The 17,318-nt window shown below is 42.6% G+C and overlaps 1 protein-coding gene across 4 annotated transcripts in view; it reads right to left on the reverse strand.

Moving 5' to 3' along the window:
• The window catches only part of trim2a (tripartite motif containing 2a), a 28,171-nt gene continuing 10,853 nt past the window's right edge, over positions 1–17,318 (reverse strand). For 3 of the 4 annotated variants that reach the window (XM_063218379.1, XM_063218382.1, XM_063218381.1), the window contains exons 2-12: positions 14,671–14,852; positions 13,878–14,115; positions 7,055–7,230; positions 5,924–6,104; positions 2,960–3,695; positions 2,001–2,104; positions 1,668–1,835; positions 1,364–1,532; positions 1,168–1,238; positions 935–1,075; positions 1–737 (exon numbers count right to left, since the gene is read on the reverse strand). In XM_063218379.1, coding sequence (XP_063074449.1) covers positions 585–737; positions 935–1,075; positions 1,168–1,238; positions 1,364–1,532; positions 1,668–1,835; positions 2,001–2,104; positions 2,960–3,695; positions 5,924–6,104; positions 7,055–7,230; positions 13,878–14,115; positions 14,671–14,807 — 2,274 coding nt within the window. In that variant the 5' untranslated portion in view covers positions 14,808–14,852 and the 3' untranslated portion in view covers positions 1–584. The remainder of the gene's footprint in view (positions 738–934; positions 1,076–1,167; positions 1,239–1,363; positions 1,533–1,667; positions 1,836–2,000; positions 2,105–2,959; positions 3,696–5,923; positions 6,105–7,054; positions 7,231–13,877; positions 14,116–14,670; positions 14,853–17,318) is intronic. The other variant, XM_063218383.1, reaches the window with a different exon arrangement.

A 17,318-nucleotide genomic window follows, 5' to 3' on the forward strand; every position in this document is an offset into this window, starting at 1 on the left:
TCAATGTCAACATATATAATTATACATATATACACGTACTGGCCACATAAGGTGCATAATTATTGCATGATCTATTGGTTTAGTTACATCACTTTTGCCAGAATGCTGTATGACAGTAGGGGCAGAAATTCCAAATCTTCATTACAGTTTGTTGCATACTCATGAAATTAAGTGATAATTATTGAAATCAATGAAGTGTGTCTGTAACACAATGATGATATACAACTCGGGCAAGTTTCTGTTCAAACACAGCCCGAAACGAGGGATTATCACAGTTCTGCACCCACAAAGCTCAGTCATGACAGTGTTGAGTGTGTTGCGCCCACAACAGTGCATGCTGCAGATATTTTCTCCAGTTTTTACATTTCTCCATTCAGTGTGCCTTAGGAGCAGGACACTCCGGACACTCCACCCTGAACAGTTCCTGCAGTTCCTCTAAGGAAATTATGGAGTTTTGTCACTGTTGAGATGGTAGGGAAGGGTTGGTCGGGATCAGCATCCTACTAACTGAGTGCAAATAGACAGGCAGGTTAGGGTGGTGGTGGTGGGTGTAGGGTCGGGGCTGTGCAGCGGGTGAGAGTCACTCACTGTAGGTAGCGATACACCTTGAAACAATGGTTCCCAGAGTCTGCTACCACAACATGGCCATCAGATGTGAGGGACAGGCCTTGTGGGCCATAGAGAGGGTCTGCTGACGTGTTGATGTACGAGAGGAAGGAGCCACTGCCATCAAATACCTGCATCACAGAGACTTGTTAATCACATCAAGTGGATAGAAATGGAGAACAACTTTTAAACTGGACGTCAAGATCTAGGTATTATTCTTTCATAATACATATTTTTGTGTCTAGTATTCAACTAGAAGGCATATTTCCAGCCACCTCCTGTATGTCTACCAAATGCTTGCTCTGGCCTTCCTCGAATCATCGCTCACCTGTATCCGACTGTTGCCCCAGTCGGCCACTATGATATTGCCATTAATATCCACAGCCACACCTGTAGGGGCATTAAACTGTCCATTTCCTTCACCGTTAGACCCAAACTTTAGAAGAAACTCTCCCTCCTGATTAAATACCTGTAGACAAACATATGGAACAACAAGCATCAAGATCAGCATGTCTATTAGTTTCTGAAATATAAATGGTCAAATTCTCTCTTTTGTATTACCTTCACCGAATGGTTGTGAAAGTCAGTTACAATTATTTCATTGCTCTGGTTCACCGCAGCAAAATGAGGGCCTACAAAAGAAAATTATGTACTCTTTAATATTTAATAAAAGTGTACATCAGTATAGAATACATTGTTTTGTATAATCTTCAACGACATTGAGATCAGCACAGATATACAGTACCAGTACCAGTACCTGCAAACTGTTTGTCTCCGTTACCACGGTTTCCAAACTTGGTGACCAGCTTGCCGTTGGTCTGGAATATGAAAACGCAGCAGGCCTTGTTGTCCACCACAATGATGTGGCCGTTGCGGTCTACAGATACACCTTTAGGTCCCATCAGCTTGCCAGAGCCAATTTTCCCCTAAAAGAAGTATAGGTTTCAACACACTAAACACTTTCTCCATCTGTAGTGGTATATGGCAGTATTATAATGGATGGATGATGATGAATGGATTTTGATTAGCTGTACAAGGTGTGATTAGATGATCAAACATACCTTGAATTTCCCTTCACTTGTGAAGATGCTGACCCACTTGTTGTCATAGTCCGCTATGATGATGTCCCCGTTTGGATGAACAGCTACACCGGTGGGTCGCTGCAGTTGTCCTGGTGAACGCCCTCGAACTCCAAACCGGCTTTTAAACTGTCCATCATTTAAGAATATCTGAGAACACATTGCCAGCATTAGTATAGTCATATGTGGAATAAGAACAGCTGGTGCTGTAAAATCCTTATATTCTTTCTGACGACAAAAAAAATACAAAGTCATAATTGAATTCTTTGGAAAACGACTCCATTCTGAAATACAGCTTAGTTAAATAGATTGTACCTGAACACATTGATTGTTGCTGTCTGCAATTAAGACTTTGCCCAGTGAAGATGCTGCCACTCCTTGCAGATTGGTGAATTCTCCTTTATTTCTCCCCTTTGTACCTGGAAGACACAAAGCCTGAGTTTTTACTCCTTCTCCACACCAATGTCAAGGGGAGCAGGTGGTGAAAGTAGGCCAGTAGAGCCTACTACTCCACACCACTAAAAGATTCAGTGGTGATACCCTGCACTGTAGAATGTGCACTGCTCCCTGTCAGAACTCCAACAAAGAGAATAAATGACACTAAAAGAACAGGTTATTGTGTTATCATGGCTAGTTCAGAATCAGAAGTGGTTCTGCATTGTGTCTGATTTCAGGTGCCAATATTATAGCACCCTCACCTTTAGTATCCTGCAATAGAAGAGTACTTTAAGGAATGTAAAGGCTGTACTGAAAGAAAGAATTGTATGTATGAACTTGAAGTGAACAATGTGACATGTATCTCCATTTCATGCATTATATATAAGGACATTTGAAGCACAAAGGAACAATTTAAGAGGAATTTCTTGTACAATTGCAGTGCAAGCATTCCCTCGGGGCTATAGCTCACAGGGCAAGGTACAGATACAGAACAACATAGTAAATACCATCAAGCATGTTCAACCTGAACTCTGAACCTTGATGATCTTAGTGCATCTTAGTGCAGCTCCTGTTCCTTCTTTCAGTTTAGATCACTGCCTGAGTGAACTTTCCCTTTTATTTAAACGATGTTGATAACCATAGATAGGGCAAAGAAGAAGCACACACCGATGAGCTCACTTTGAATCAAATTGTTTGTGACGTTTCAGGCCACCATGGCCCTTCCTCAGACCAGTGTGTGGTTCTTCATTGAACTTAATGCTTTGAAGGAATTGGATGTGCGCTAGATCCGACTAGCATGATAATTATAGAAATCCTCATTTCTCATATCACCTTACCTATGCGGAACATGAGGTCATCCTCGATAGGGTTGTCTTTCCTCTTGCCTGTGCTGTACATGCTGGCAGGCCGCTTGATGGCGCGCTGCTTCACGTGGCCGCTGCCTGGAGACTTCAGCCGCTTCTTGGTGCTGTCCGCTGAGCTTGTACTGAGCAGGAGGTCAGTGGACTTGGTGGCACGGATGTTGAAGGGGCTGCCTTTGATATGCTGTTCATAGAGGCGTAGCGAGAGTGTGTAGCGGCCCTCGTGCGGTGCCGTGTACAGGAACTCGTAGGTGCCGTTCTTGTGGTCCAGCACCTCCCCGCTGTCCGCCAGGCCCCCGTCAGGAGACAGCAGCTCTGCCGTGAGGCACGCGTTGCCCATCTGGCACAGCTCGCCATCCTTGTCTTTCGTCGTCACGGTGATGGACATGGGCCGTCCCACCGCGCACTGACGCAGGCCATCGCCGGTGGCAACCGTTTCTGCGGCGACGGCATTCGTGGTGACAATGGCACCCAGGTTGTGAATGGACTTTTTGAGGCCCTCGGTTTCGGCCAGGAAGTCCAGCTGGTTGTTCTCCTCGGGCCGCAGCGGCAGCTCCTGGTCGGCCAGCTCCTGCAGGCGCTCGCTCATCTGCTTCTTGACCAGCAGCACCTCAGCCTCCGAGCCGTGACTCAGCGTCTGCTCCGTGAAGCTGCAGCTGCTGCTGATGCCCTCCTGCCCCGACAGCAGCGAGTCCAGCTGGGCCTGCAGCACCTGCAGATCCACACACACACACACACACACACACACACACACACACACACACACACACACACACACACACACACACACACACACACACACACACACACACACACACACACACACACACACACACACACACACACAACTTGAATACTTTTACTTGGATTGCAGCCCATTAAAAGATCCACAGATCACACAGCAGAGTTGTAAGAGAGATCATCAGTTAATCAATCCAATGTTTTCTATGGATATACATGGCACCTCCTTCTCCACACACACACACACACACACACACACACACACACACACACACACACACACACACACACACACACACACACACACACACACACACACACACACACTGTACACAGATTAAGAATGCACGTATGTAGCCAGTTAGACACAAACACACAGACTGATGTTGTTGCCAACAGTAATGGTGTTGAATATGCTACAATAGCAGATTTGCAGCCTGTAGACTAGAGAGTATGGAACAGGCAACATTTTATAAACCCCTCGAGACCAAGGTCAGGAAAGGCAGATATGCAGTGCTAAGGGTGTAATGAACTAAAACCAAAAGAAAATTCCAAGCATTCATTCTTTTCAGCAGCATGACACTGGAAAAACACATGGAAGTACTTCTAGGCTAGGGTCTCTGTACTTGACCCACTGTGAAGTGTGAACACACAGTAGAGCATCTTTTCACTCTGAATATGGAGACATACTGACCAGTTTGACACACAGACCACAGTAGGTGAATTATATTCTTCTAATCTATATCCAAGCAACACAAGACCCCAGACACAAAACATCTCCCTCTGGCTAGCGACGGTTGAAATGCAAATATGTAGCCAGCCAGCAGCCACCCACCTCAATCTGTTTTCCTTCATCCTCCTCCACTGCTGCCATGGAGCTACCTGACCCAGCTGACCTAGCTCTCCGAGTCCTCACTGTATTGAATAACAGCACAACGCAGGCAGCACACTTGGAGTCGGAGAGACCCAGGCAGGCACATGCTCAGACAAACGTCACTGTTTACACGCCTTATACAGAGTGCGGATAAGACAAGCCAAAGAGCATTGGCTGGCTGTCACACCCTCTCCCGGGTGATTCATGACCATGTGACTGAGAAAGAGGCTGCCAGCTCTCCACAGAGGGACAGTGAGTGGCTGGGGTGGGACATTACATTACGTCATGTTGGCCTGGCCTCAGATGCCAGATTCACTATCACTTTGATTGTTTAGCAGAGCAGCTGAGCCATAGAGACGCAAAGAGCCAAAATGGCTGGTGGCTGTGGCTTGAGATAAATAGGAGCTGTAGATAAACCATGACAGGGTAATTTAGCTGACAGGTTCACAGCCCTCAATCACCATAACCCTAGATTGATTGCAGAGGAGACAAGAGATAGAAGGCCAATGTGCAGACAAAACTACTTATATCAACTAATAGCAAATTTAAGATGATTGAATGTATCAATTGAAAGTGTCTTCAGTTCACGTGACATTGTAACATTAGAACCCAAAAACAAAAGAATCACTCATTTAATGTTTTATTTCTCCTTTATTTTACTAGGAAAGACACAATGAGGCTTTTCCAAGCGAGCCCTAGTGAGCTCTTGTGAGTTGTCAGTCACAAATCCATGTACTGCTAATTGCTATAATTCACTTCTTTCACATGCTCTGACAATTGGCGCGCACTTGGTATGTAAAATGTATTACGAGTACAACCATGATGGATTAATGTATAACAAGTCAATGAGTTCCCAGTTCCCAGCAGAGAAATTCCTCAAGTAGAATACAAATGCATGAACTTGGGACTGATATGGATATGAGATCCGCATGGGGTTGTGTGTTATATTCACTATGTGCAAGTGTAATTATAAATGCATAGCCTAGTAAACTGCCCACCTGCCAGCGGCCAAAATTATTTTTGCCTGCGAGGGGGACGATGCCCCAGGCCCTGAAACTGGCAGGCCAATCACAACACAGGATAGATTTGTTTTCATTTATTTTGAATCTTTGGATGCAAAGCAGACAGGGTTTTGAGGGAGTGACGACAAATGGTCAATTGGCAAATACACAGTTTGAAAAACAACAGGTTGGTGATCAACAATCTTCCGATGTCTCATTGATCAGGGCCAGACTAAATATTCACATTAATCTCACATTTAGTCTGGCTTGTCAGTCATATAAATGCAGCTTTGTTTCTACATATAATCCAGTGTTACCACTGACCTTCTGTTTCAGCCCATAGTTGACTTCCAGTTCCATGAGCAAGACGCTCTTACGCACGTTGAGAGTTTTTTGCAGCTCATCAAATGTAGCATGGATGTCCTCCTCTATAGACGCCTTCTGGTGGGTCAGCTTCTTAAGTATGTCCGAGAGAACCTGCAGAGCCAAGTCGATCTCTGGGAGCCTGCAGTCCAGGGAGGGAGACAACATAACCAGGGAAAGTGAAGAGGGGCAAGAAGAAAAGAGAGACAAAGCGGTTAAGGAACCATACTGTTACACCGGGGACCTGGGTTCGAATCCAGTGACTTAACTGATTTGTTTGATTGTATCCTGTGTAACATACAGTAACCTTGAGTTAAATGTAATGTTGTCTTACAATTGATCACTAAATTGTCTTATAACATTCATTCGTTGGTATCTCGTCATATGTATCATGCTGTTCCTGTGTCTTTAGCTAATAATACTTCTGTTCAAATGTACCACTCTTTGCCGCCGTTGGCAAGGGAATACAGTGGAGTAAAAGGCATACTTTTACAGGTGCACGGTGTAGGATGGTGGCCAGAGTGGGTATTGCAACTATGCTGCTCATTGAAACTGCAGTGTCTACTGCTAAATTTGATCTTTCCATTAATATTTACTAAATTATGAAATAATATTTACTGGTATGACCAAAGTACAGTAAGTTTTGCAGCTAAAAATGTCTATTTCTGGAAATTCAAAATGGCAGACAATGGAGAAGCTCCCCCTTTTCCTGAAAAGTGCAATTTTCCCACTCATAATGAATACAGGTACTTAGAATTTGATGGTGGTAGCATTAAAAAGGTAACATTTGTGAATGGGCACCATGAATTCTGGACATAAACTGCTAAAAATATTACACAGTGCACCTTTCAGTGTTTAAATAACGGATATTTACTGGTTTTGTTGCATAAGATGGAACTTACGTCTAGGTCGGGAGGTGTAGAATTTAAGGTCTTACTTAGGGTTACTTTGAAACTATTTGCGTGATGCAACCCGCAATTTTTCAGTTGTCTGTAAACTCGCACAATTTGTGTTCACCGTAGCCTACCGTAGAACTTATGATCAGCTGGTGCAACCCACTGCTGTTCTTCCCCGTCTGACCCCAATGCTCACCTGCTCTTGACTGCATCCAGCTGGTCCTGCAGCGAGGCCTTGTGCTGTTCCAGCACATCCTTGAGGGGGACGGTGGGGTGCTCCGCATGCTCTCCACTGGTGCACTCATCGCACATCGCCGTTTCACATGGAGGACAGTAGAACTCCATCACCTGACAAGCACAACCAGTCCGGGACTGAAAGTTCAGTGAACATGTAAGTAGACACAAACATAGATGTGCAAGTACTAGTGACTGTGCCTTTGATATGCTACAGTTTTGGCCAATGCTGAAAATTACTTTTTTATTTTTCCTAGTTGATTTTTAGCACATCATTCTGTTTTTTCTATCCATTTAACAAATATCACTCTCTTCTAAAAATGTGCAAACAGTGCTTGATAGCTCATACAAAGACTTTTTATTTTTCACCTGCTGCCCTATTTCAGAACAATGCACTAACATGAAGTGCAGTGAAATTTCATAAAATATGATCTAGTTGCCGAGGCAACATCTTCACTAGTATGCAGCACACATAGCATGGCAAGCTCTGTGGCTACAAAATGATATTGAGAAAGAGCACTAGCCATCTCTTGGGTCAATATTGTATCTAACCCTAGGAATCACCAAAAAAGTGATAATCAGCAATGGTCCTGGTTTATCGGCAATGTATTTCCATCCTAGCTCAAGAGAGTATTCTGTAACAAGCACACACAATGGCAGGATAACACACGGCTGAGTCATCTCACAATGAGCAATTACTGTGCTCAGGTCTGAAGATTGAGGGTGAAAGAGCAAGAAGCAAGTCAAATCATGGAGCATAGGTGGCATAAGTGGACTAAAGAGGAGCAATGAGGTGAAGGGAAACCCCTGGCAGTGGAACTGGCTATGACAGACATTTTCAGCTGTAGAAGTCACTGTGCTGGTTATTTTTCATTGGGTCCCTGAATACAAGACACAAACCCAGAAGCAACAGGCCCAATAGCTGTAATTGATCAGAAAGTTGCTATGGACACGGATTTTGAGTGGAGCATGCTGCTGTTTCCATGAAAACACATATTTTTGAAAACACATTGGTTTTGGCCTTCCGTTTACACGTAAACAGAGTTTAAAAAACAAATTTTAAAAATCCGGCTTTGGCCCATTTAGGGGGCTAAACGCACCTGTTACAATGGAGTTTTATTATTTTTTTTGCAATTTAAGTTTTTTTTTTATTTAAACAATCAGACACACAAACAAACACGGTACACAGCTTACATGGTACATTCTGCAAAAAAGAAAAGCTTACAACACACAGTCATAGGCCTACACAGTAAAAATAGAAGGTGTTCCTGGATGATGAAAAAGGTGGAGGGAAAAAAAGAAACAAAAAGTGGTAACAAAATATGAAATATATGCATCTAATATGCATATTATCAAGCATACAAACATTATGATGGCAAGGTAGAAAACGGTAACACTCACATTCCCACCAGTCTTATAACAAAGCCATTACTGAGACATAAGGTATGCTTGAAAAAAATCCCAATTATTTAGCACCACCTGCCCTTTGCCTTTTAGTCTAGTCAGCATAACCTCATATGATACAGTTTCAGTCATTAACACTTTCCATTCCTGGAATGTAGGGTGTTCGGGTGCCTTCCAGTGTCTTAATATAATTCTTGCAGCTGAGGTTAGCCCTACCATCAACACTGAGTGTACCTCTTTTGTGAGCCGGGGTATTGTTGTTTTGTCTCCAAGAAGACATAGACGAGGACACCGTGGAAGAGTTACATCAATCCATTTCTCTAGAAATTTAAGTATTGTGTCCCAGAATGGTTTGATTAAAGCACACTCCCATATAAGATGTAAAAAGGTACCAGTTTCTTTTTTACACTTCCAGCAGACATTGCTATTTACTAATCCTATTCTAAAAAGTCTGCATGGGGTCCAGTAAAATCTATGTAAGATTTTATACTGAATAAATTTACACCTTACTTCTTTGATATATTTACCATTATCGGCCAAGATTTGTCCCCAAGTATCCTCGTCTATATCACATTCAAGGTCTCTTTGCCATATTAGTCTTAAGTATTCAAAAGAGCTACTGGTCAAGCAAACTGTTTTATTATAAAACGCTGATGCCCTATGATTAACTGGCAATTGCAAAAACAGCAAAATTTCATTGTCTTCTCCTGTTGTCAGATTTTTTTTCAATATGCAGTGTCTAACCTGCAAGTACTTCCAGAAGTCACCCTTTTCTTGTAAATTATACTCCTGCACAAGATCAGCAAATGATTTAAAAATACCGTCACTAAAAAGGTCACCAATTCTTAGGATTCCATTATCCGCCCACTTTCTCCAAAATACAGTGCGTTTTCCTATTTTAATTTCAGGATTGCGCCACAGAGAGGAATAATGCTGTTTGTAATGTGAGAGTTTATGTATTTTATGAATCTTTGCCCACACTTCCTTAGAGTGTTGGATGACTGGATTTCTGTCCTCCACTGGGCCAGTTGCCTGCTGGGATAGCACCTGTTTATGGTGAAATGGTGTGGCAAGAGTCTGTTCAATGTTGACCCAGTTTAAGTCAGGTGCATCTCCAATCCAATGTTTAGCTATCTTAGCCATTTCAAACGATATGTTATATAATCTAACATTGGGTAAAGCCAGCCCGCCTTTATCCTTCGGTGCATAGAGTTTACTCAGTTTAAACCTAGGCTTTCTCCCTGCCCAAAGGAGTTCCTTGATGAGATTGTCATATTGTTTAAATATATTTTCAGGTATGCTGAGAGGAAGCATCATGGATATGTAGTTGAACTGTGGGGCAATCACCATTTTTACAACATTTATTTTACCACATAATGTCAGATTTAACTTTACCCATTTACCAATGTTTGTTTTAATTTTTTGGAGTAGTGTATCAAAGTTCAAGGCAATAATTTCACTAAGGTCTGAGCTCAGCTTAATGCCCAGGTAAACCATACCTTTTGGGACCCACCTAAAGTTGTACTGTGTAATTGTTTGTGGGTGACAATGTTTGGAAATTGGCATTGCTTCAGACTTGGTCCAATTGATTTTGTAACCTGAGATCTGGGAATATTCACTAATTGTATGCATTAAGACAGGTAAAGAATTTTGTGGGTCGCTAGTCAGAAAAAGAATGTCATCAGCATATAGCATTAATTTATGCTCACTACCGCCTCCATGCACTCCTTTAATGGAGGGATTTGCTCTAATGGCTACTGCCAAAGGCTCCAGGAAAATTGTAAACAAAAGTGGTGAAAGAGGGCACCCCTGACGTGTTCCTCTGGAGAGGTTGAAGAATGGTGAAATCACGCCATTAGTCATGACCGCCGCTTTGGGATTACTGTACAGTATTTTAATCCACTTCATGAAACCAGTTCCAAATCCAAACTCTGATAGGGCTGTTTGAAGAAACCCCAAGGACACTCTGTCATACGCTTTCTCTGCGTCCAATGACAGGGCTGCCACTGGTGCAGTGCTGGATGAATTTAACCACATAAGGTGCATCAGTCTTCTTAGGTTGTCAGTAGAAGATCTACCTCGCAAGAAACCCACCTGGTCAGGGTGTATTAAGTCTGGTAATACTGTTTCTAATCTCATGGCAAGTACCTTGGTAAGTATTTTGCTGTCCACATTAATTAAACTAATAGGTCTGAAATTGGCAGGGTCTGTATGATCTCTGCCTTTCTTTGGAATTAGAGAAATAAGTGCTTCATTCAGAGATGGTGGGAGGGAACCAGTATGCAAGGCCTCGTCATACATTTCTGTCAGAACTGGTGTGAGGATGTCTATATACTGTTTGTAATATTCAACAGGGAATCCGTCGGTTCCAGGAGACTTTCCTGCTTTCATAGACTGAATAGCCTTCTTCACCTCTTCCTGGGACACTGGTTTATCAAGAATACATGCCTGTTCAGCTGACAGCTTAGGAAGAGTTATTTTATGAAAGAAGTTTTGCAGTACTAATTTACTTGGTTCACCTTCTGAACAATATAGATTCTCATAGAAAGTTTTGAAGACCTCATTAATTTCTGTGGAAGATGTTACTAGCGCCCCATCTTTCCTTATGGCAGGAATTACATTGGCAGAATTTACTTCTTTAAGCTGTCTTGCCAAAAGCTTCCCTGTCTTCTCTCCCGCCTCATAGAATGTTGTTTTTAATCTAAACAGGGCATATTCTGCCTTTCTGTTGAATATTTCCTGTATTTCAGATTTACATTTACAAATATCATTTAACAACTTATCAGAATAGTGCTCTGCTAATTTACTTTCCAATATGATTAATTCTGCCTCCAGTTTTTTAACCGTATTAGTGTGTTCTTTTTTTATTCTAGAAGTATGTGCTATAATTTTGCCTCTGATGTATGCCTTTGATGCCTCCCACACCATAGCCACACTGTCTGTACTTCCCATGTTTATCTGAAAAAATGACGACAAATCCTCAGCCAATTCATTTTGAAAAGTATTATTTTGAAGAATGGAGGTATTCATCCTCCATCTACCTCGTTTGAGTTTGTCTGGATGTATTTTAACACAAAGTTCAACTGGTGCATGATCTGATAAAGAGATGGCATTGATTTTGCAGTCAACAACGGCATTGATTAGATTCTGAGACATCAGAATAAAATCTATACGTGAATATGATTTGTGGCAATGGGAGTAAAAAGAATATTCCCTCTTACTTGGGTTAACCATTCGCCATATATCAATCAAGCCATTATCCTTCATTAACACATGAATTGCTGCTCTATCCTTAGGCAAAGCCGTCCCTGAAAATCTACTTTTATCTAAAATTCCATCGGGCACCTGGTTAAAGTCTCCTGCCAACACCACCTGTCCGTGTGCATTTCCCAAAATGTTATTAACCTCATGGAAAAAAGCCGGCTCTTCCTTGTTAGGGGCATAAATGTTACAAAGTGTTAGTTTCATGCCATTTATGATCGTGTCAAGGCAGATAATTCTACCATTGGCATCTGCATATTCCCTGACAAGAGAAAAATTTAACATTTTGTGCACCAGAATAAGAACACCATTTTTCTTGGTAGAAAAAGAGCTAAAGTAGGCTTGCCCCACCCAGTCTCTCTTAAACTTTTTGGCCTCATCATCCTTTAAGTGAGTTTCTTGAATAAATGCTATGTCTGTTTGTTGCAGTTTGAGATATGAAAGCACCTTCTTTCGTTTCACTGGATTTCCACATCCATTAATGTTCCAGGATACAACCTTAACAAAAGAATTATTGGCCATTCAGGATATAATAAAAATAATAATGAAAAATAAATCGACATACAGAGTAACTGCAGTGTGCCTGACCCTCATAAAGTTGTTCCATGTTCAAAGCCATTGTACCATTGTTGAGTATTTTCAAAGTGTCATTAGTATTCAAATAAACAAACACGACCAAACTGGTCAACATGACCCCCCCCTCACAAAAGTGTGAAAACATAATCCCACTTTTGAGACTCCTAGGAAATGGAGACTCCTTTAACTTGAATCCAAGTGAAGAAAGAAAAAAGAAAAAAGAAAAAAAAGAAAAGAGGAAAAAAACAACAAAAAAAAAACCTTTTCTGGTCTGTGGAACGTCCAACTAGTGTCCTAGTTTAAGATGGCTTCACCAGCCATCCAGCCACACCATACCTTTTTCAAAATTTCTCCGTAGTAGGCTTACAACCGTTGTAACTTGTATTAGTCTTCAGCAGCGTCATCGTCTCCCTCCTCGAATTGCGTCCCCGTCACACGTTGCCGAATGAACCTCTCCGCCTCTCTAGCATTTTGAAAAGCCATCTTGCTCCCCCTCCAGGTAAACTTCAGCGTCGAAGGGAAAGCGTGTGTGAACTTTACGTTCTTTGCGTGCAGTAGCTCTTTAGCTGGCTTGAAGGCTTTCCTTTTATCAGCCAGACTTTTTGACATGTCTGGGAAAAACGAAAGTTTGCACTCACTCCACGTTGCTCCCCTCTTCTCCTTCGCTGCTTTGAGAACTTTATCTCTTGCAGTGCTTCGCAAGAATCGGATCATGAGCACTCTCGGGGGTTGATCCTCCTCGGGGCGTGTGGCAGGGGAACGATGCGCCCTCTCAACTTCAAATTCACCATCCTCAACGACTATCTTAAGGCCCTCAGTCAGGATCTTTTCAACGCATGCCTTTACGTCATCCCCTTCGCTGCCCTCTTTCAAGCCTATCAGCCTGACATTATTACGGCGGCTTCGGTTCTCTAAATCTTCTATGCGGCTCCACAACTCCTCAATTCGCTCACCAAGGCGTTGGCGGTCAGCCACCAACTGCTGTATGGTGTCCTCCGCGTCAGATATTCTGGATTCCGCCTCAGTCATTCGCACTTGCATGGCACTGACAGCATTTTTCAACTCCGTTGTAGTTTCTTTGATAGTTGACACGTCGGTAGCCACTGTTTTGAGCGTAGTGCCCATTTTAGTCACTTCAGCCAAAAGCTTCTCCATGCTTGTATTCTGTGGGGAGCTAACATCAGCGTCCGCGGCGGGCTTCCCACGCGTGCCTGTGCCCTTGAAATATTTCGAGGATGACATTGTTCTAACTAGCCTATATTTCACTATGAAAATGAAACGAAATATTCACTGGTTGTTGACGATTTTAAGAACGCAAATATTACCGAGATATGGACGGATAAATTACATTACTCCGGTGTGGCTTGCGGACAAGATCTAGTGAGCAGCCATCCTGCTCGGCGATCCCACGTGACTCTTCATGGAGTTTTATTTTTATACAAATGTTGCATTTACACCTAAACTGGAGAGAAAATATCCACATTTAAAAATATGAATCTTCGTGGAAACATCACCTTCTACTGAGGAAATAGGGAAAGCCTTACGTTGCCTGCATGGTTGGGACAAGAGAGGGGCAGCCCCGTTGCCACAGAGCTGATGTTGTCAAGGACGCTGCTGTCGTCGCTGCTGCTGTCAGGGCTGCGCTGCAGGACATCCATCAGGTTGGTGATGAAAAAGTTGCTCTGCAACGCTGACACGCCCCTCTCTGGCAGGATGGACGTCTGACGGCAGACAGGACACGACAGCGTCAGACTGTGAGCAGGGATGTAGTTCTGCAGACACCTGTGGACAAAACATCAAGATATAAGTACCTATTCAAGCTAGCCGGAAGTGCTTGAAAGAAAAGAAAAGAAAGCTTAAAGGTGCCCTGTGTAGGATGGTGGCCAGAGAAGGCATTACAACTGTGCTGCTCCTTGAAACTGTGCTGCCTATTGCCAAATGTAATCTTTTCATGAATAGTTACAAAATAATAGACTAACATTTACTAGTAAGACCAAAGTATGGTAAGTTTTGCAGCTGAAAATGTCCCTTTCTGGAAATTCAAAATGGTGGACCACGGTGAAGATCCCCCTTTTCATGGATGAAAAATTCAACTTTTCCAGTCATAATGAATACTTAGAATTTGATGGTGGTGGTAAGTATTTGTGGAAAAGGTAACATTTGTGAATGGGCAGCATGAATTCTGGGAATAAACTACTAAAAATATTACACAGTGCACCTTTAAGGTAAGACCTGATTGAAACATCTACACGGCAGATTTTAAATATTCAGCAATGTATAATATCCACTTTTTTCCCCTCTTTGACCGGTGTGCACAGTGGATAGGCTGTGCCATACCTCTCACAGAAGGTGTGGAGACAGGGCAGGACTTTGGGGTTGTTGTAGCGGTCCAGGCATATGCTGCAGATCAGGAACTGCTTGTCAATCTGCCGTACGACTGGGCTGGGGAGGGTAGCAGCTCCTTCACTGGCCATCCTAACGCCCTGACACAGCAGCCACACACTCTCTCACCCCACAACCTGCACACAACACCAACACAGAAAGAGGTTCATAACATGTTTTCCATTTCGTCCAGCCATTGCTCTAACAGCTGGGCACTGGATCCCCCCCCCCCCATGTTTTCCATTTAGTATGCTTTACCCATTAGAATGTAAATGCAAATATCAAACACACATATCAAATACTGGACATTGACTAGATTTCTATCAATGCAGAAAAGCTAGTCCTTAGTTCCGCAATTTCCTTTTTTAAAACTATTAAACGGCACTCTGAAAAGCTTGCTCATTAAACCAGTAGCTCCTGAGGGAGACACAGAGACAGAGAAAGCACTTTGAGAAAGAGCAGAGGAAATTAGGATTTTGGGGAGGTCGGGCTTGGGCCATGGCACAGTTGCCAGAAAATGCGAGAGAAATCCTACTCATTGAGTGCAATGAAAAAGTGTCAAAGAATGCTACGTGCTGTTGTTTTGCTACGACCTTGTTCAGACACTGGAAAAGTCCCACACAATCAGGCATTTCAGACATCTAAGAAATTCCATGCCCCGAAGGATGTCTGAATAGCTAGCCTAACTTCAATATGACCAATAGGAAGCAATAGACTCCCACTTACAGTGCCCTCCATAATTATTGGCACCCCTGGTTGAGATGTGTTTTTTAGCTTCCAATTATTTTATTTTTTTTCTAAATAATATGGGACCTTAATGGAAAAAAAGAGAAAAATCCAACCTTCAATACAAATGCATTTATTCAGTGGGGAAAAAATCCCACATAAAGAAATAATTATTTGACATCAAATAATGTGTGTCACAATTATTAGCACCCCTGGTGTTAATATTTTGTACAACCCCCTTTTGCCAACAAAACAGCACCTAATCTTCTCCTATAATGTTTCACAAGATGGGAAAAGACAGAAAGAGGGATCTTCAGCCATTCCTCTTTGCAGAATCTCTCTAAATCATCCAGAGACCTGGGTCCTCTCCTCTGTACTCTCCTCTTCAGCTCACCCCACAGGTTCTCAATGGGGTTGAGGTCAGGGGACTGAGATGGCCATGGGAGGAGCTTGATTTTGTGTCTGGTGAACCATTTCTGTGTAGATTTGGCCATATGTTTAGGGTCATTGTCTTGCTGAAAGACCCAGTGACGACCCAGCTTCAGCTTTCGGGCAGAGGGCAACAGATTTTGATTTAAAATGTCCTGGTATTTCAAAGCATTCATGATGCCATGCACCCTAACAAGGTTCCCAGGGCCTTTGGAAGCGAAACAGCCCCACAGCATCACTGACCCACCCCCATACTTCACAGTGGGTATGAGGTGCTTTTCAGCATGCGCATCTTTCGTGGTACGCCAGACCCACTTAGAGTGTTTGTTGCCAAAAAGCTCAATCTTGGTCTCATCTGACCAAAGCACACGGTCCCAGTTGAAGCCCCAATACCGCTTGGCGAACTCCAGACGCTTGCGTTTATGATTGTGAGTGAGGAAAGGTTTTCTCCGTGCATGCCTCCCAAACAGCTTGTTGGCGTGTAGACAGCGCCTGATGGTTGATTTGGAGACTTTGTGACCCCAGGATGCTACCATTTGTTGTAATTCTGTAACAGTGAGCTTTGGAGATCTTTTGATTTCTCTTACCATCCTCCTCACTGTGCGTGGTGGCAAAATAAACTTGGGTCCTCGTCCAGGCTTGTTTACCACTGTTCCAGTTGTTTTGAACTTCTTAATTATTCCTCTCACAGTGGATATGGGCAGCTGCAGTTGAGTGGCAATCTTCTTGTAGCCTCTGCCTGACCTGTGAAGGTCGACACACATCTGCCTCACTTGTATGCTGTGTTCCTTTGTCTTTCCCATGTTTAAGAGTGGATAAGAGAAATGGCCTCGGTGTCACGTCATATTTATACCCCAGGGAAACAGGAAGTGATGAATTACTAATTAAATGTTCCTACATACTCTGGTAAACTTTGTAAACTACTGTAGAAATGACAGAAATGCTTCGATTATATTTATTTCCTGGGAATTGTTAAGGGTGCCAATAATTGTGGAACAGGTGATTTAATGAAAAATAATTATTTTTTAGTCAGGGATTTTTTTATTTTCTTACAATTCATTTGAGTTGAAGGCTACATTTTCCTACAATTTTCAGTGTGACAGTATTCTTCTGCAATAAACACTGAATTTATTTTAAGGCTTTTAACACATCTCAACCAGGGGTGCCAATAATTATGGAGGGCACTGTATGTCCCACGTATATCTTAACCTGAACTTAACAACGCTCAAATAGAAAGATCTCCATAAGTAGAGATAGTAACAAGTAAAGCACACTTTGCAATCTTAATTACCCTCCATTACAAAAGCACAACTGATGCCCTTGGATGGAAATGGCAAGTACGAAATGAACACTGCATAAAACAAGTAGTCTGTAAGGTGAAACAGAGTGATGAAATAAGTCTTGTCCTAAATTAAACTCATGATGACTCCTATAACAGGAGTGCAGTC

Source organism: Engraulis encrasicolus, chromosome 16 (genome assembly GCF_034702125.1).
Source record: "Engraulis encrasicolus isolate BLACKSEA-1 chromosome 16, IST_EnEncr_1.0, whole genome shotgun sequence".
Lineage (NCBI taxonomy): Eukaryota > Metazoa > Chordata > Actinopteri > Clupeiformes > Engraulidae > Engraulis > Engraulis encrasicolus.